A 21,378-nucleotide genomic window follows, 5' to 3' on the forward strand; every position below is an offset into this window, starting at 1 on the left:
AAGTGCTTATCCTTGACTCTTTCCCAAAAGTTATTTCATATATACAGCCCTTATTTAGCCTAAAATAATATTACTACTAAGAAATATTCATTAATAATTGTTATAATTATTTGGCCTATTGGTTTTGTTCCGTGGCATTGTGTTCCTGTTTTTAAGATCATAAAAACATGTTTTAATTTCCTCAAAAATTTAAACTTACAAGTTCAAATTCTAAAATCTCCAACTTACTTTTTAAAAAATATATCCCTTATGACTCCAAGGATGAATATGGACCTGACATGATGGGATTGAGAGCATCTTCTTGACTAAAAGGGGGATGCAAAATGAAACAAAATGAAGTTTCAGTGGCAAGAGATTCCAAATGGAGTCGAGAGGTCACTCTGGTGGGCACTCTTACGCACTATATGGATAACCCTTTTTAGGTTTTAAGGTATTGGAATAGCTAGAAGTAAATACCTGAAACTGTCAAACTGCAACCCAGTAGCCTTGACTCTTAAAGATGATTGTATAACAATGTAGATTACAAGGGGTGACAGTGTGATTGTGAAAACCTTGTGGATTGCAGTCCCTTTATCCAGTATGGATGGATGAATAGAAAAATGGGGACAAAAATTAAGTGAAAAATAGACTGGGACATCCCAAAGTAATTTGGGCAGAGAATAAAAATATATATGCAGGGCCCCCCTGAGGAGCTAGGGAAAAATGCAGAAGTGTTGGAATTCCTCACCTGGATTGTTGCTAATGTTCTCACAAACATTGAGGACTAATGGCTTGGTATGCGGAGCCCTCTATCTTGGGACTTGCCTTTAATGAAGCTCGTTACTGCAAAGGAGAGGCTAAACCTGCTTATAATTGTGCCTAAGAGTCTCCCCCTCAGTGCCTCTGTGTTGCTCAGATGTGGCCCTCTCTCTAGCTAAGCCAGCTTGGCAGGTGAACTCACTGCCCTCCACCCTTCGTGGAACCAGACTTCTAGTTTGGAAATCTCCCTGGCAACGCAGGAAATGACTCCCAGAGATGAGTCTGAACCCGGCATGGTGGGATTGAGAACACCTTCTTAACCAAAAGGGGGATGCAAGATGAAACGAAGTGAGGCTTCGGTGGCTGAGAGATTTCAAATGGAATCGAGAGGTCACTCTGGTGGACATTCTTATGCACTATATAGATAACCCTTTTTAGGTTTTAATGTATTGGAATAGCTAGAAGTAAATACCCGAAACTATCAAGCTCCAACCCAGGAGCCTTGACTCTTGAAGACAATTGTATAGCAATGCAGCTTACAAGGGGTGACAGTGTGATTGTGAAATCCTTGTGGATCGCACTCCCTTTATCCAGTGTATGGATGGATGAGTAGAAAAATGGGGACAAAAACTAAATGAAAATAGGATGGGATGTGGGGGATGATTTGGGTGTTCTTTTTTACTTTTACTTTTTATTCTGATTCTGATTCTTTCTGGTGTAAGGAAAATGTTCAAAAATAGATTGGGGTGATGAATGCATAACTATATGATGAATGCATAACTATATGATGGTACAGTTGATTATACACCATGGGTGACTGTATGGTATGTGAATATATCTCAATAAAACTGAATTTAATTTTTTTTAAATAGGGTGTGAGGGGGGATGGTTTGGGTGTTCTTTTTTACTTTTATTTTTTATTATTATTTTTACTTTTTCTGCTATAAGGAAAATGTTCAAAAAATAGATTGGGGTGATGAATGCACAACTATGTAATGGTACTGTGAACAGTTGATTGTACACCACAGATGACTGTATGACATGTGACTATATCTCAATGAAACTGAATTAAAAATATATATATATCCTTAAAAATAACCCAAGAATAGTCTGTATGTTCCTGATTGCTTATATTGTCCTAAGTTTCCTAGACATTAATATATTTGTCTATTATCTGTTCTACTTTTCTAAGGTCTTCTCTACTCCCGTTGCTTCTTCTTATAATATACTTTTTCAAAGCATTTTCAAGTTATTTGTATGTTAAACGAAGAGAAGAAAAAAAAACCTTTGGGGGCATTTCAAAGATCTTATAGACTTCGAAGGTTAAAATTTTTAATGCCATTTCTCTGTGCTTTTATTTTTATCTTATCTTTGAAAGGATTCTCATAGTTTTTCATATATGTATTTTTTTTATTGCAATGGACTTTTTCTGATTGGCAAATTATTTTTTAAAACACAAAATTGCACCTATGTCTAAAAGTTGTATTCCTTTCTATTTACTAATTTCTTACTTTAGCTATGTATATACCCCAGCATTCATTCTGACTCCAAATAAGCCAGTTACCCAGATTTCATTGGTGCCTGTTTGAGTTTTTTTGTTTTGTTTTAAAATATCAATGTTTGTTTCTGATGTCATTCAAAAAAAAAAAGGAAAACCATCCTTTCTTGGAAGTTTAAATGCCATTAGTCCCCAGACCCAAGATTTGTATTCACTATTAATTTAGTCTGAAAGGGGAAAAAAAAAATCTCTAATCTGAAAGGAGAAAAAAGTCTCTAAATTGCCATCTCTGTTCTTTCATTGTATTCCAAATTTGGATGTAGCCAGCTAATTCTCTAGCTTTGAGTACAGCAGTTCAATTTTTGGAACTTTTTTTCTTAAAAATGAGAGAATTTTTTGTTTTACATATTTTATGGGATGAGAACAGGATGCTGAAAAAGCGTTTATGAACTGTAAAGTGCTATATGAATGTTAGTGCCATATATGCTAGGGATTAAAAACTGTTTAGGAGATGATTATTCAAATTTTGTTATTCCTATTCTAACTGCACAATACAAAGCAATCTTAGCTGTAAAAAAAAAAAAACAGTAATATATCTGCCTTGAAGGTAGTAAGATTAAATAGTATAGAGTGTGTTGAATGATTAAAAGAATTTTTAAGCCAAGGGGCTGAACAGGAGACTGCAACTCTCTAAATTGATTAGATCAAGGAAGAGAATTACCAGGGTGTCAACTTTAAATGAAACCCTGATGCCACAAGGAGGCAGCCATTCCCATTTGCTAAAATCTCTTTCCTGAGGAATTTCTTAAAACTCAAGAATCCCAGAAAGTTAGAATTGGGATGTACCTTCTACTTTGTTCTTCATCTTCATTGTGTATATACATTAATTGACTTGCACGGGTAGTGTGTTAGGGATGTGGGATCCCAAGTATCTGATGCCCTTCTTGCTCATTCAGAAGCATTTTATCCTTCCCTCCCCAAAAATATTAGGAGCCCAGGATGGAGCACTGTAATTAATTTAATAAATTTCTACCTTCTGGGTGTCTCTATATAAACCAGTCAAAGTAAAGCAAGACAGAGTAGTAGAAGGATAACAGTGAGACAGCTATGATTGGCATCTTCATTTTCCATCCTACTCCTCCCCTCCCCTCTTCTACCTGTTCATTTTTAGTAAATAAAATAACCTTGGACATTGCAAACATGTCATTTTTTTAAGGCTGAAACCAAAAATGACAAACTAAAATAGGCAGCAGATAGGCAAATGCCAGTACTTAAGGTGATAATTAATACATTCATTTTTTTATCCAGCAACTATTTATTGATTGTTTACTCAGTGAGTCACAGTGCTAGTGCTAAGGCTTTGTAAAGATGAATCTCTGCCCTCTAGGAACTTGTGGTCTAGTGGGAGAGAGAGACAAGTAAATGGACAGTTAACTATTGTGGTGATAAGTTATCTGATAGAAATAGGCACCACATGTGTGGGGGCACAGACTTGGGTTGTCTGTGAAGGATTCCTGAAGGAAGTGTATCTGGGATGAGTCCTGGTGGATGAATAAGAGTAAGGGGATCAAAGTGTTCTAAGAAGATAGAGTAATACATGCCAAAACCTGGAGGTGAATGAAATCACGGCTGACACATAGCCTGCAGGAAGCAGAGCAGTTGGGGTAGAAGCGGGAAAATGTTAGCAATAAAAATTCCAGGTAGGAGTTTGTGATGGAATATATGAAGGTGGAGTGTCAGTGATTTCATGGCTCACCGATTTTGTTTTAATTACAGTGGCTGCTTAAAAGGCTTATAGAATGGGAGATAGGGTTTCTAGGAAAAAGACTTTTATGTGGTAGGATCAAAGCTAGTGTCCACCATCCTGATCTCCCCAGGGTGGGGGATCAGCATCATGACCCTGACACTTTGTAAACTTCCTAACGCCTAGTACCTGATAATAGGATGGAACCTATGTTACATGATTGTGAGTCCGTTCTTTTATTCTCTTTGCAGGCACCCTAGAATACGTTTCCACACAGGCCTTGTGGACGCCCACCTCTACTGCTTGAAAAAATACGTTGTGGATTTCCTAGTAGGAAATAGGTAAGAAAGAGGGAAGTAGAGTCAAACCCACATGCTTAACAAGCTACTTTGTGACAATTAAGTTTTAAATCTCATTAATGTGAGATAACGAGTTTATATAAATAGCATAGTTTCTTTATATTAGAAAAGAAATCATGTTATCAGCATACTGTTATTTTGCCTATACCACAGAGTCCCCTGCCTGTATTTTGGGGGCCTATGCTATAATAAAACAGGCAAAATATTTTTGTAAAACTAATAGTAACCTATGATGCCTCTTTCTGCACAGTTCTAGGATCTTCTTACCTCCTTCTACAAGAGTAAGCTCCCTGACTCTTGTCATATTTGTCTTTAAGCAGATGTCCTTTCCCTAGGCAATTATCATATAAATGGGCCCTTTCAGCAAAGGGCCAGAGACTTACCCCAAAGGAGGAAAAAAAAAGAGCAAGTCTCCCTCCAATTTTGGAAAGAAACCCAGCCTACTGAGTAAACTTGCATGAATGCAGAGAAGCAAAATTTTGAGTTTTCTGACATTGCTTTGAGAACAGGATTGTGGGCCTTAAGTACTTCTCAGAGACTCTGCAGATCTTAGGGCTTAGGTTTCCAGAGACAAAACTTCCTTTCATTTGGTCTCAAGAATTTTTGATAGGTGATACAACTAGAGACATCAGCAAAACAGGTAGGAAAAGATTTGATAACTACATGGTTAAGAAGAGCAGCTGGTCTCCACTGATGATTGCTAAGTAAGTTTCTGCCTTGAATATAGCACTGATGAACTGAAAAGCAGGCAGACTGGGTACCACAGCAATGAACTCCTTTAGACCAGCTGGAAAAGGGCATCTGAGAACCTGAGTTAGAATGCTAGCTCTGCCCTTGGCTGATGGACTTGGATATATATAGGAATGTTCAGAAGAAGGGGGATGTTCCTCTGAGCCAAGTATGTTTCTTGTGTCCAGCCTTCTCCCCCCCACAAAATCTGCTAAGCCCCTGCAAGGAAGGCCCATGTAGAGCCAATGGTAAATAGATAATTTAGACTCCTAGAAAGCTTTCCCAAAGATTGTTTTGCTGTTCCACCTCCTCAGACATTGTTGCCCTGCTCTCCTATGACTTGTTATTCTGTGGATACTTTTTTCATTCAATCAAGAAATAGTTTATTAAGCACCTATTATGAGCCAGGCATTGTGTTCAGTCAACTGTGGGATCACTGATGAATAAGCAGACATGGACCCTTCTCTCATGGTGCTTATAGCCTAAGCTTCACAGTGGATTACGGAGATCTTGCTTTTTAGATAGTAGGGAAACTTGCTGCCCAGGTGTAGAGAGTGGTCCAAGATCTCTTTTCCAATGACCAGGCAGAGCTATCCATATTCCAAAAATGCAGTTACTTCTTGACCAGTTAAGGGTTTATTTTTTACACCCAAATGAAAAGTAATCCATGTAAAATAAGCTCTGGCCTTGATGTGCTGGGGGGGACACCAACAATGGTAGAGATCATGACTTTTTTTTTTTACTATTTGCTATGAAAAATTTCACCCAGATACAGAAGTAGAGAAAATAATAGTATGAATCCCACATGTCCATCATACAACTTCAACATTTATTAACACCTGGCCAGTCTTGTTTTATGTATACCACCACCCGTCTCACCCCATCACCTCCAGATTATTTTAAAGCAAGTTGTTATCATATAATTTCATCTGTAAATTTTCAGTGTGTATCTATAAAAGATAAAAGATAGGGGTTTTTAACATTACTACCAACCTTACAGAAATAAAAAGGATTATAAGAGAACACCATGAATAATTATATGCCCACAAATTAGAAAATTCCTAATGGAAAAATTCCTAGAAACATATAAATTACCTAATCTGATTTAAGAAGAAATAGAGAATCTCAACAGATCTGTAACAAGTGAAGAGATGGAATCAGTAATTAAAAACCTTCTCCAAAAAGAAAAGTCTAGGACCAAATGTTTTTACTGCTGAATTCTTCCAAACATTTAAAGAGGATTTAAAATCATCCTTCTCAAACTCTTCCAAAAAATAGAAGAGGAGGGATTATTTCTTACTCAGTCTATAAGGCAAGCATTCCCATGATACCAAGCCAGGTGAAGACAGCAGAAGAACAGAAAATTACAGACCAATATCCCTTATGAATATAGATGCAAAAATCCTCAACAAAATACAGGTAACCTAAATCTAACAGTACATGAAAAGGATTATACACCATGACCAAGTAGGATTTATTCCAGGAATGCAGGGATGGTTCAACATAAGGAAATTTTATTCTTAAAAAAAAATGAAGAAAAAGGAACACTTGATCACTCAATTGATGCAGAAAAGACATTTGACAAAATCCAGCATCCTTTCATGACAAAATACTCAGAAAACTAGGAATAGGAGAGAACTTTCTCAACATAATAAAGAGCATTTATAAAAACTTACAGCAAATATCAATGGTAAAAGAATGAAATCTTTACCCTTATGATCAGGAACAAGATAAGGATGCCTACTGTCACCACTGTTATTCAATGTTGTACTGGAAGTTTTAGGCACAGCAATCAGGCAAGAGAAGTAAATAAAAGGCATCCATATTGGAAAGGAGGAAATCAAATTATCCCTATTCACAGATGACATGATCCTGTATTTAGAAAATGCACAGCAAAGCTCCTAGAGGTAAAAAACAAATTCAGCAAAGGTGCAGGATACAAGATAAACAATCAGAAGTCAGTTGAGTTTCTTTATACCAGTTATTAACAATCTGAAAAGGAAATTAAGAAAACAGTTCCATTTATAATAGCATCTAAAAGAGTAAAATGCCTAGGAAAAAATTTAATCAAGAAAGTGAAAGACTTGTACACTGAAAACTACAAAACATTACTGAAAGAAACAGACCTAAATAAATGGAAAGACACCCTATGTTCATGGATTAGAAGACTTAATATTGTTAACATGTCATACTGCCTAAAACAATCTACAAATTCATTGCAATCCCTATCAGAATTGCAGGAGCCATTTTTGAAGGCATGGAAAACTGATCTTCAAATTCCTATGGAATTGCAAGGAGACCCAAATAGCCAAAATCATTTTGAAAAAAAGTACTACAACAGTAATTAAAACAATGTAATAAGGGCATAAAAATAAACATTTAGACCACTAGAATAGAACTGAGAGTCCAGAAATAAATCCACACTCTATGCCACTTGATTTTCCACAAGAGCACCAAGTCCATTCAGTGGGGAAAGATAGTCTCTTCAACAAATGGTGTCAGGGCAGTTGGCAGTCCACCTGCAAAAGAATGACTGTAGACCCCTACCTCTCACCATATACAAAAACTAATTCAAAATGGATCGATAACCTAAATATAAGAAATAAAAATATAAAAACTATACAAGAAAATATAGGGAAAAATCTTCAGGGCCTTATATTAGGCAACAAATTTTTAGATTTTACATCAAAAGCACAAGCAACAACAACAAAAAGAAATTAGACCAGACTCCATCAAAATTAAAAATTTTTGTTCATCACAGGAAATTATCAAGAAAGTGAAAAGACAACCTACGTAATAGGAGAGAATATTTGGAAAACTACATATCTGATAAGGATTTAAAATCCAAAATATATAAAGAACTCCTGCAACTCAATAACCAAAAGACAAACAACCCAATTTAAACATGGGCTAAGGATTTGAATAGACATTTCTCCAAAGAATATATTCAAATGACCAATTAGTATATAAAAAGATGCCCAACATCTTTAGCCATTAAAGAAATGCAAGTTAAAATTACAATGAAATACCATTTCACATCCACTAGAATGGCTACTATTTTAAAAACTGAAAATAACAAGTATTGGAGAGGATGTGAAGAAACAGGAACAACTTGTACATTCTTGATGGGAATGTAAAATGGTGCAGCTGCTTTAGAAAACAGTTTGACAGTGCTTCAGAAAGTTAAACATAGAATTACCATGTGACCTGGTGATTCCACTTTAGTTGTACCCAAAAGAATTGAAAGCATTGACTTGGACAGATAATTGTACATCATTGGTCATCATGGCATTATTTATAATTGTCAAAAGATGGAGGAACCCAAGTGTCCCTCAAAATACAAACGGATAAACAAAATGTGGTATATCCATGCAATGGAATATTAATCAGCTGTAAAAAGAAGCGAAGTGAGACACGTGCGAGATGGCAGACTGGTGAGCTGTAAGTTTTAGTTACTCCTCCAGCAAAGTAGGTAAAAAGCCAGGAACTGCGTGGACTGGACACCACAGAGCAATCTGTCTTTGGGCATACTTCATACAACACTCATGAAAATGTCGAACTGCTGAGATCAGCGAAATCTGTAAGTTTTTGCGGCCAGGGGACCCGCGCCCCTCCCTGCCAGGCTCAGTCCCGTGGGAGGAGGGGCTGCCAGCTCCGGGAAGGAGAAGGGAGAACTGCAGTGGTAGCCCTTCTCGGAAACTCATTCTACTGATTCAAACTCCAACCATAGATAGACTGAGACCAGACACCAGAGAATCTGAGAGCTGCCAGCCCAGCAGAGAGGAGACAGGCATAGAAAAAAAAAATAACACGAAAAACTCCAAAATAAAAGCAGAGGATTTTTGGAGTTCTGGTGAACACAGAAAGGGGAAGGGCGGAGCTCAGGCCTTGAGGCGCATATGCAAATCCGGAAGAAAAGCTGATCTCTCTGCCCTGTGGACCTTTCCTTAATGGCCCTGGTTGCTTTGTCTATTAGCATTTCAATAACCCATTAGATCTCTGAGGAGGGCCCTTTTTTTTTTTTTTTTTAATCCTTTTTTCTTTTTCTAAAACAATTACTCTAAGAAGCCCAATACAGAAAGCTTCAAAGAATTGCAATTTGGGCACGTCAAGTCAAGAGCAGAACTAAGAGAGCTCTGAGACAAAAGGCAATAATCCAGTGGCTGAGAAAATTCACTAAACAACACAACTTCCCAAGAAAAGGGGGGTGTCCGCTCACAGCCACCATCCTGGTGGACAGGAAACACTCCTGCCCATCGCCAGCCCCATAGCCCAGAGCTGCCCCAGACAACCCAGTGTGACGGAAGTGCTTCAAATAACAGGCACACACCACAAAACTGGGCGTGGACATTAGCCTTCCCTGCAACCTCAGCTGATTGTCCCAGAGCTGGGAAGCTGGAGCAGTGTGAATTAACAAAGCCCCATTCAGCCATCATTTGAGCAGACTGGGAGCCTCCCTACACAGCCCAGCAGCCCAGAACTGCCCTGGGGGGACGGCACTCACCTGTGACATAGCACAGTCATCCCTCAACAGAGAACCCGGGGTGCACGGCCTGGAAGAGGGGCCCACTTGCAAGTCTCAGGAGCCATACGCCAACACCAAAGACTTGTGGGTCAGTGGCAGAGACAAACTGTGGCAGGACTGAACTGAAGGATTAGACTATTGCAGCAGCTTTAAAACTCTAGGATCATCAGGGAGATTTGATTGTTAGGGCCACCCCCCCTCCCCGACTGCCCAGAAACACACCCCACATACAGGGCAGGCAACACCAACTACACACGCAAGCTTGGTACACCAATTGGGCCCCACAAAACTCACTCCCCCACTCACCAAAAAAAAGGCTAAGCAGGGGAGAACTGGCTTGTGGAGAACAGGTGGCTCGTGGACGCCACCTGCTGGTTAGTTAGAGAAAGTGTACTCCACAAAGCTGTAGATCTGATAAATTAGAGATAAGGACTTCAATAGGTCTACAAACCCTAAAAGAACCCTATCAAGTTCAGCAAATGCCACGAGGCCAAAAACAACAGAAAATTATAAAGCATATGAAAAAACCAGACGATATGGATAACCCAAGCCCAAGCACCCAAATCAAAAGACCAGAAGAGACACAGCACCTAGAGCAGCTACTCAAAGAACTAAAGATGAACAATGAGACCATAGTACGGGATATGAAGGAAATCAAGAAGACTCTAGAAGAGCATAAAGAAGACATTGCAAGACTAAATAAAAAAATGGATGATCTTATGGAAATTAAAGAAACTGTTGACAAAATTAAAAAGATTCTGGACACTCATAGTACAAGACTACAGGAAGTTGAACAACGAATCAGTGACCTGGAAGATGACAGAATGGAAAATGAAAGCATAAAAGAAAGAATGGGGAAAAAAATTGAAAAAATCGAAATGGACCTCAGAGATATGATAGATAATATGAAACGTCCAAATATAAGACTCATTGGTGTCCCAGAAGGGGAAGAAAAGGGTAAAGGTCTAGGAAGAGTATTCAAAGAAATTGTTGGGGAAAACTTCCCAAATCTTCTAAACAACATAAATACACAAATCATAAATGCTCAGCGAACTCCAAATAGAACAAATCCAAATAAACCCACTCCGAGACATATACTGATCACACTGTCAAACACAGAAGAGAAGGAGCAAGTTCTGAAAGCAGCAAGAGAAAAGCAATTCACCACATACAAAGGAAACAGCATAAGACTTAAGTAGTGACTACTCAGCAGCCACCATGGAGGCGAGAAGGCAGTGGCACGATATATTTAAAATTCTGAGTGAGAAAAATTTCCAGCCAAGAATACTTTATCCAGCAAAGCTCTCCTTCAAATTTGAGGGAGAGCTTAAATTTTTCACAGACAAACAAATGCTGAGAGAATTTGCTAACAAGAGACCTGCCCTACTGGAGATACTCAAGGGAGCCCTACAGACAGAGAAACAAAGACAGGACAGAGAGACTTGGAGAAAGGTTCAGTACTAAAGAGATTCGGTATGGGTACAATAAAGGATATTAATAGAGAGAGGGAAAAATATGGCAAACATAAACCAAAGGATAAGATGGCCGATTCAAGAAATGCCTTCACGGTTATAACGTTGAATGTAAATGGATTAAACTCCCCAGTTAAAAGATACAGATTCGCAGAATGGATCAAAAAAAATGAACCATCAATATGTTGCATACAAGAGACTCATCTTAGACACAGGGACACAAAGAAACTGAAAGTGAAAGGATGGAAAAAAATATTTCATGCAAGCCACAGCCAAAAGAAAGCAGGTGTAGCAATATTAATCTCAGATAAAATAGACTTCAAATGCAGGGATGTTTTGAGAGACAAAGAAGGCCACTACATGCTAATAAAAGGGGCAATTCAGCAAGAAGAAATAACAATCATAAATGTCTATGCACCCAATCAAGGTGCCACAAAATACATGAGAGAAACACTGGCAAAACTAAAGGAAGCAATTGATGTTTCCACAATAATTGTGGGAGACTTCAACACATCACTCTCTCCTATAGATAGATCAACCAGACAGAAGACCAATAAGGAAATTGAAAACCTAAACAATCTGATAAATGAATTAGATTTAACAGACATATACAGGACATTACATCCCAAATCACCAGGATGCACATACTTTTCTAGTGCTCATGGAACTTTCTCCAGAATAGATCATATGCTGGGACATAAAACAAGCCTCAATAAATTTAAAAAGATTGAAATTATTCAAAGCACATTCTCTGACCACAATGGATACAATTAGAAGTCAATAACCATCAGAGACTTAGAAAATTCACAAATACCTGGAGGTTAAACAACACACTCCTAAACAATCAGTGGGCTAAAGAAGAAATAGCAAGAGAAATTGCTAAATATATAGAGACGAATGAAAATGAGAACACAACATACCAAAACCTATGGGATGCAGCAAAGCAGTGCTAAGGGGGAAATTTATAGCACTAAACGCATATATTAAAAAGGAAGAAAGAGCCAAAATCAAAGAACTAATGGATCAACTGAAGAAGCTAGAAAATGAACAGCAAACCAATCCTAAACCAAGTACAAGAAAAGAAATAACAAGGATTAAAGCAGAAATAAATGACATAGAGAACAAAAAAACAATAGAGAGGATAAATATCACGAAAAGTTGGTTCTTTGAGAAGATCAACAAGATTGACAAGCCCCTAGCTAGACTGACAAAATCAAAAAGAGAGAAGACCCATATAAACAAAATAATGAATGAAAAAGGTGACATAACTGCAGATCCTGAAGAAATTAAAAAAATTATAAGAGGATATTATGAACAACTGTATGGCAACAAACTGGATAATGTAGAAGAAATGGACAATTTCCTGGAAACATATGAACAACCTAGACTGACCAGAGAAGAAATAGAAGACCTCAACCAACCCATCACAAGCAAAGAGATCCAATCAGTCATCAAAAATCTTCCCACAAATAAATGCCCAGGGCCAGATGGCTTCACAGGGGAATTCTACCAAACTTTCCAGAAAGAACTGACACCAATCTTACTCAAACTCTTTCAAAACATTGAAAAAAATGGAACACTACCTAACTCATTTTATGAAGCTAACATCAATCTAATACCAAAACCAGGCAAAGATGCTACAAAAAGGGAAAACTACCGGCCAATCTCCCTAATGAATATAGATGCAAAAATCCTCAACAAAATACTTGCAAATCGAATCCAAAGACACATTAAAAAAATCATACACCATGACCAAGTGGGGTTCATTCCAGGCATGCAAGGATGGTTCAACATAAGAAAAACAATCAATGTATTACAACACATTAACAAGTCAAAAGGGAAAAATCGATTGATCATCTCAATAGATGCTGAAAAAGCATTTGACAAAATCCAACATCCCTTTTTGATAAAAACACTTCAAAAGGTAGGAATTGAAGGAAACTTCCTCAACATGATTAAGAGCATATATGAAAAACCCACAGCCAGCATAGTACTCAATGGTGAGAGACTGAAAGCCTTCCCTCTAAGATCAGGAACAAGACAAGGATGCCCGCTGTCACCACTGTTATTCAACATTGTGCTGGAAGTACTAGCCAGGGCAATCCGGCAAGACAAAGAAATAAAAGGCATCCAAATTGGAAAAGAAGAAGTAAAACTGTCATTGTTTGCAGATGATATGATCTTATATCTAGAAAACCCTGAGAAATCAACAATACACCTACTAGAGCTAATAAACAAATTTAGCAAAGTAGCGGGATACAGGATTAATGCACATAAGTCAGTAATGTTTCTATATGCTAGAAATGAACCAACTGAAGAGACACTCAAGAAAAAGATACCATTTTCAATAGCAACTAAAAAAATCAAGTACCTAGGAATAAACTTAACCAAAGATGTAAAAGACCTATACAAAGAAAACTACATAACTCTACTAAAAGAAATAGAAGGGGACCTTAAAAGATGGAAAAATATTCCATGTTCATGGATAGGAAGACTAAATGTCATTAAGATGTCAATTCTACCCAAACTCATCTACAGATTCAATGCAGTCCCAATCAAAATTCCAACAACCTACTTTGCAGACTTGGAAAAGCTAGTTATCAAATTTATTTGGAAAGGGAAGATGCCTCGAATTGCTAAAGACACTCTAAAAAAGAAAAACGAAGTGGGAGGACTTACACTCCCTGACTTTGAAGCTTATTATAAAGCCACAGTTGCCAAAACAGCATGGTACTGGCACAAAGATAGACATATAGATCAATGGAATCGAATTGAGAATTCAGAGATAGACCCTCAGATCTATGGCCGACTGATCTTTGATAAGGCCCCCAAAGTCACTGAGCTGAGCCATAATGGTCTTTTCAACAAATGGGGCTGGGAGAGTTGGATATCCATATCCAAAAGAATGAAAGAGGACCCCTACCTCACCCCCTACACAAAAATTAACTCAAAATGGACCAAAGATCTCAATATAAAAGAAAGTACCATAAAACTCCTAGAAGATAATGTAGGAAAACATCTTCAAGACCTTGTATTAGGCGGCCACTTCCTAGACTTTACACCCAAAGCACAAGCAACAAAAGAGAAAATAGATAAATGGGAACTCCTCAAGCTTAGAAGTTTCTGCACCTCAAAGGAATTTCTCAAAAAGGTAAAGAGGCAGCCAACTCAATGGGAAAAAATTTTTGGAAACCATGTATCTGACAAAAGACTGATATCTTGCATATACAAAGAAATCCTACAACTCAATGACAATAGTACAGACAGCCCAATTATAAAATGGGCAAAAGATATGAAAAGACAGTTCTCTGAAGAGGAAATACAAATGGCCAAGAAACACGTGAAAAAATGTTCAGCTTCACTAGCTATTAGAGAGATGCAAATTAAGACCACAATGAGATACCATCTAACACCGGTTAGAATGGCTGCCATTAAACAAACAGGAAACTACAAATGCTGGAGGGGATGTGCAGAAATTGGAACTCTTATTCATTGTTGGTGGGACTGTATAATGGTTCAGCCACTCTGGAAGTCAGTCTGGCAGTTCCTTAGAAAACTAGATATAGAGCTACCATTCGATCCAGCGATTGCACTTCTCGGTATATACCCGGAAGATCGGAAAGCAGTGACACGAACAGATATCTGCACGCCAATGTTCATAGCAGCATTATTCACAATTGCCAAGAGATGGAAACAACCCAAATGTCCTTCAACAGATGAGTGGATAAATAAAATGTGGTATATACACACGATGGAATACTACACGGCAGTAAGAAGGAACGATCTGGTGAAACACATGACAACATGGATGAACCTTGAAGACATAATGCTGAGCGAAATAAGCCAGGCACAAAAAGAGAAATATTATATGCTACCACTAATGTGAACTTTGAAAAATGTAAAACAAATGGTTTATAATGTAGAATGTAGGGGAACTAGCAGTAGAGAGCAATTAAGGAAGGAGGAACAATAATCCAAGAAGAACAGATAAGCTATTTAACGTTCTGGGGATGCACAGAAATGACTATGGTCTGTTAATTTCTGATGGATATAGTAGGAACAAGTTCACAGAAATGTTGCTATATTATGTAACTTTCTTGGGGTAAAGTAGGAACATGTTGGAAGTTAAGCAGTTATCTTAGGTTAGTTGTCTTTTTCTTACCCCCTTGTTATGGTCTCTTTGAAATGTTCTTTTATTGTATGTTTGTTTTCTTTTTAACTTTTTTTTTCATACAGTTGATTTAAAAAAGAAGGGAAAGTTAAAAAAAAAAAAAAAAAGAAAAGAAAAACAAGGAAAAAAAAAAAGATGTAGTGCCCCCTTGAGGAGCCTGTGGAGAATGCAGGGGTATTCGCCTACCCCACCTCCATGGTTGCTAACATGACCACAGACATAGGGGACTGGTGGTTTGATGGGTTGAGCCCTCTACCATAAGTTTTACCCTTGGGAAGACGGTTGCTGCAAAGGAGAGGCTAGGCCTCCCTATATTTGTGCCTAAGAGTCTCCTCCTGAATACCTCTTTGTTGCTCAGATGTGGCCCTCTCTCTCTGGCTAAGCCAACTTGAAAGGTGAAATCACTGCCCTCCCCCCTACGTGGGATCAGACACCCAGGGGAGTGAATCTCCCTGGCAACGTGGAATATGACTCCCGGGGAGGAATGTAGACCCGGCATCGTGGGACGGAGAACATCTTCTTGACCAAAAGGGGGATGTGAAAGGAAATGAAATAAGCTTCAGTGGCAGAGAGATTCCAAAACGAGCCGAGAGATCACTCTGGTGGGCACTCTTACGCACACTTTAGACAACCCTTTTTAGGTTCTAAAGAATTGGGGTAGCTGGTGGTGGATACCTGAAACTATCAAACTACAACCCAGAACCCATGAATCTCGAAGACAGTTGTATAAAAATGTAGCTTATGAGGGGTGACAATGGGATTGGGAAAGCCATAAGGACCAAACTCCACTTTGTCTAGTTTGTGGATGGATGTGTAGAAAAGTAGGGGAAGGAAACAAACAGACAAAGGTACCCAGTGTTCTTTTTTACTTCAATTGCTCTTTTTCACTCTAATTATTATTCTTGTTATTTTTGTGTGTGTGCTAATGAAGGTGTCAGGGATTGATTTAGGTGATGAATGTACAACTATGTAATGGTACTGTAAACAATCGAAAGTACGATTTGTTTTGTATGACTGCGTGGTATGTGAATATATCTCAATAAAATGATGATTAAAAAAAAAAAAAAAAAAAAAAGACAGTGGAAACAGATAGTGGAAAACAGAACCAATGCCTAAATTCTCTGGTGGTCTTTTGGTTCTCCTGGCCCCTGACTCTCAGCCCTGCCTCCTCCTGTTAACTGTGAAGTGCCACACCTAGTCCAGCTCTGCTAACCTCTGCAGAGGTTATTCTCACTACGTGCTTCAAGATGGTGAACCACAAGATGAATTGCTCAGTGAAGGACTCTTTCTACAGATTTCTAAAACCCAACTGAGGCAAATGTAAATCCACAGCCAGAAAAAAAGGTGCCTAGCAATTCCTGTTGCAAATAACCTGCATGGCACTGAGGTGTTACCACAAACGCAGAAGATCAATCCAGGGGTCCTCTAATGGGAGTTGAACAAAACCGAGTTCTTCCTCTGACATGACCACTTATAATCAATAGAGTTGCTGAAACAATCTTGGACTCATTCATTCCATTGGAAGATACAGATGCCTTTGGAGAGTTAAACCAAGTGGCCATTTGTGTTACAAGTATCTTCAAATCCTCAATGCTAGTCATTAAGACTCCAAGGCAATAAATTAATTGTAGCAACAGACCACACCATCAGAATTGTTTCTCTGGCACTCAAAGCTGTTTATAAGTACTACTGTAAATAGCACAGAAGCCAGAGGCTTATTACCCTATACCCTCTGAATATTACATGATTTCTAGGACTTACTGATTTGCTACTCATCAATGCTACTCAATATAAAGGGATGAAAATCCAATTTATTTTAATAAACCTTGAGTGCATACTATGTGAAATGCTCATTAAGTGATATAACATGACATTTAAAGATTTGTTTCTATTGGACTTTGGACAACAATTAATATTATTTTAAGACGCCAAAAACTATGACCATTACTGCTCCCGCCACTGCTCTTACCAGCTCTTACCTGGCTCCCCTAGGAGCCAGGCCCTGCAGTGGATTTCTAGCGAAAATGCCTCATTGCATGCATTGTAATTAAATTCCACAGCCAAGGTGGTCCCTTTAAATCGCAGAACCTGGACTGAATATATTCAAATACGGAAGCAGGGCCTTGCTGTGATTCTTCGCAGAGTCTCAGTAAGGGGTTGAGTGACCTGCAGATGCAAGATTTCCTGTGTTCTGCTAACCTCATTGGTTAGCAGTGATTGTGTCTGTTCTTCAGTGTACATTATCAGAAGGAGATCCTTTTGTTTTTGATGACTAGCACTAATCAGTCTTCGTGAAGACCCCTTCCTTAGGCTAGTCTAAAAGTAAAATTTTGTTCAGACAAGAGATACTTTGGTGGAACATTAGCTCAGCATAAAAGGGTGATCCTTACTGTGTAATGGGACAGTCAAACTCTTTGCTGACTTGGGTGGCACAACTTTGCTCAATAAGCAGGCATTTGGGGCTAAGCTATTGATTGTTTGCTAAATATGAACTTTGAAAAATGATTGATGGTGCTGTTGAGACATAATTTTTTATAATCCTTCAAATCAAATTTCTTAAACTAAGGTGAGGACAGGGTGCAGAGAAACTGTATTAGGACAAATAATTATACCTCATAGATGATCTAGAGATTGGCATCCCCCTTTCCATGTTGTCATTTTTGTTTCTTTGAAGAAAAAAAATGAAACTCAACCAGCATTTGAATCCCTACCTACAGCTGAGACCATAGTAGACATTCAAAAAACTAAAAAAAAAAAAAAGAAGCTAAGTGTTAGTATATGCTACAACATGGATGAACCTTAATGACCTCATGTTGAGTGAAATAAGCCAGACACAAAAGGACAAAAACTGTATGATTTCTCTTATATGGAATGCTTAGAACAAGCAAAGTCAGAGACAGAAAGCAGAATAGTGGTTACCAGAGGTGGGGGGAGGTGGAGGGATATTATTGTTAAATGAGTATGAATTTTGATTTGGGATGATGAAAATAGTCTTGAAATAATGGTGAACATTACATAGTATTGTTAATGTACTTAATGTTAAAGAATTATCCACTCAAAATGGTTAAAATTATTTTTATGTATATTTTACCATAATTAAAAAGAAATTATTTTTTTAAAAAGAGATACGGGCTTTTTTAAAAACAAAACAAAGCCTCAATACCATATCATACCTAAAAAAAATTAACAGTGCTTCCTTAAAACCATCAAGTGGGGTTGTGGCTTTTGGTGTTTGGATATACAGGCAATTTTATACCAAAGCTAGCCTCATCCAGGCTGCTGTAGCTCCTTGATAGTTTGGCTACCAGCAGCTAGCAGTTCCCACACCTGGTAAGTGTAGAGCAGTGGTATATGCCTTAGGAAAAGCCTGAGGTTGCTGATACAGTTGTGGTTCTGCAAACTGGGACTTTACCAGAGCCTGCTACGATGGAGAATGATTCATAGCCTCCACTCAGATTACCTCCCCATCTCAAGATCTGATGAAAGAGACCCTTTTCTCTGTCCTTCCCACATCTCCCCTTTACCTCTCAGAGTTTTCTAAATTAAAGGGTATATATTGAAAATTGATTAATCCCAAGATATCAGAAAAAGTATAAAGGCACATCCAGGTGAATTAGAATGGTACTCGAGGGAATTCTTTATTCATGGCTGGAATAGTGAAGGTCTTGTCTCAAAGTTGTGGGATGTGGGATGAAATAGGTTGGTGAAAGCAGCGTGAGGAGGGCATTGGAAACAGAGCAGGGAATTACAGCTCGTTAGGCAGAATAGTCCCATATGAATTGAGCGGTGATGCAAGCTGGCAGGGAACATAGACTCCTTTAGGAATGGAAAGATCAAGTGTGAGAGACACATCAAGAAAGGATTGCTTTAGCAATTTTTGTTACGTTTCATCTATGAAAATTAATGTTTTGCCCTTTGTTCTTTTTTTTTTTTTTGTTTTGTTTTTTTAATCATCATTTTATTGAGATATATTCACATACCACGCAGTCATACAAAACAAATTGTACTTTCGATTGTTTACAGTACCATTACATAGTTGTACATTCATCACCTAAATCAATCCCTGACACCTTCATTAGCACACACACAAAAATAACAAGAATAATAATTAGAGTGAAAAAGAGCAATTGAAGTAAAAAAGAACACTATGTACCTTTGTCTGTTTGTTTGCTTCCCCTACTTTTCTACACATCCATCCATAAACTAGACAAAGTGGAGTTTGGTCCTTATGGCATTCCCAATCCCACTGTCACCCCTCATAAGCTACATTTTTATACAACTGTCTTCGAGATTCATGGGTTCTGGGTTGTAGTTTAATAGTTTCAGGTATCCACCACCAGCTACCCCAATTCTTTAGAACCTAAAAAAGGTTGTCTAAAGTGTGCGTAAGAGTGCCCACCAGAGTGATCTCTCGGCTCGTTTTGGAATCTCTCTGCCACTGAAGCTTATTTCATTTCCTTTCACATCCCCCTTTTGGTCAAGAAGATGTTCTCCATCCCACGATGCCGGGTCTACATTCCTCCCCGGGAGTCATATTCCACGTTGCCAGGGAGATTCACTTCCCTGGGTGTCTGATCCCACGTAGGGGGGAGGGCAGTGATTTCACCTTTCAAGTTGGCTTAGCCAGAGAGAGAGGGCCACATCTGAGCAACAAAGAGGCATTCAGGAGGAGACTCTTAGGCACAAATACAGGGAGGCCTAGCCTCTCCTTTGCAGCAACTGTCTTCCCAAGGGTAAAACTTATGGTAGAGGGCTCAACCCATCAAACCACCAGTCCCCTATGTCTGTGGTCATGTTAGCAACCATGGAGGTGGGGTAGGCGAATACCCCTGCATTCTCCACAGGCTCCTCAAGGGGGCACTACATCTTTTTTTTTTTTTTTCCCTTGTTTGTCTTTTTTCTTTTTTTTTTTTTTTTTTTTTAACTTTCCCTTCTTTTTTCAAATCACCTGTATGAAAAAAAAAGTTAAAAAGAAAACAAACATACAATAAAAGAACATTTCAAAGAGACCATAACAAGGGGGTAAGAAAAAGACAACTAACCTAAGATAACTGCTTAACTTCCAACATGTTCCTACTTTACCCCAAGAAAGTTACATAATATAGCAACATTTCAGTGAACTTGTTCCTACTACATCCATCAGAAATTAACAGACCATAGTCATTTCTGGGCATCCCCAGAACGTTAAATAGCTTATCTGTTCTTCTTGGATTATTGTTCCCCCTTCCTTAATTGCTCTCTACTGCTAGTTCCCCTACATTCTACATTATAAACCATTTGTTTTACATTTTTCAAAGTTCACATTAGTGGTAGCATATAATATTTCTCTTTTTGTGCCTGGCTTATTTCGCTCAGCATTATGTCTTCAAGGTTCATCCATGTTGTCATATGTTTCACCAGATCGTTCCTTCTTACTGCCGCGTAGTATTCCATCGTGTGTATATACCACATTTTATTTATCCACTCATCTGTTGAAGGACATTTGGGTTGTTTCCATCTCTTGGCAATTGTGAATAATGCTGCTATGAACATTGGCGTGCAGATATCTGTTCGTGTCACTGCTTTCCGATCTTCCGGGTATATACCGAGGAGTGCAATCGCTGGATCGAATGGTAGCTCTATATCTAGTTTTCTAAGGAACTGCCAGACTGACTTCCAGAGTGGCTGAACCATTATACAGTCCCACCAACAATGAATAAGAGTTCCAATTTCTCCACATCCCCTCCAGCATTTGTAGTTTCCTGTTTGTTTAATGGCAGCCATTCTAACCGGTGTTAGATGGTATCTCATTGTGGTCTTAATTTGCATCTCTCTAATAGCTAGTGAAGCTGAACATTTTTTCATGTGTTTCTTGGCCATTTGTATTTCCTCTTCAGAGAACTGTCTTTTCATATCTTTTGCCCATCTTATAATTGGGCTGTCTGTACTATTGTCATTGAGTTGTAGGATTTCTTTGTATATGCAAGATATCAGTCTTTTGTCAGATACATGGTTTCCAAAAATTTTTTCCCATTGAGTTGGCTGCCTCTTTACCTTTTTGACAAATTCCTTTGAGGTGCAGAAACTTCTAAGCTTGAGGAGTTCCCATTTATCTATTTTCTCTTTTGTTGCTTGTGCTTTGGGTGTAAAGTCTAGGAAGTGG

General features: G+C 38.3%; 1 protein-coding gene across 3 annotated transcripts in view; it reads left to right on the forward strand.

The window, feature by feature from the left end:
* The window catches only part of EIF2B3 (eukaryotic translation initiation factor 2B subunit gamma), a 222,993-nt gene that overhangs the window by 135,509 nt on the left and 66,106 nt on the right, over nt 1-21,378 (forward strand). For all 3 annotated transcript variants that reach the window (XM_037827384.1, XM_037827385.1, XM_037827386.1), the window contains exon 6: nt 4,232-4,321. In XM_037827384.1, the coding sequence (XP_037683312.1) occupies nt 4,232-4,321 (90 nt within the window). The remainder of the gene's footprint in view (nt 1-4,231; nt 4,322-21,378) is intronic.

Source organism: Choloepus didactylus, chromosome 2, assembly GCF_015220235.1.
Source record: "Choloepus didactylus isolate mChoDid1 chromosome 2, mChoDid1.pri, whole genome shotgun sequence".
NCBI classification, from domain to species: Eukaryota; Metazoa; Chordata; class Mammalia; order Pilosa; family Megalonychidae; genus Choloepus; species Choloepus didactylus.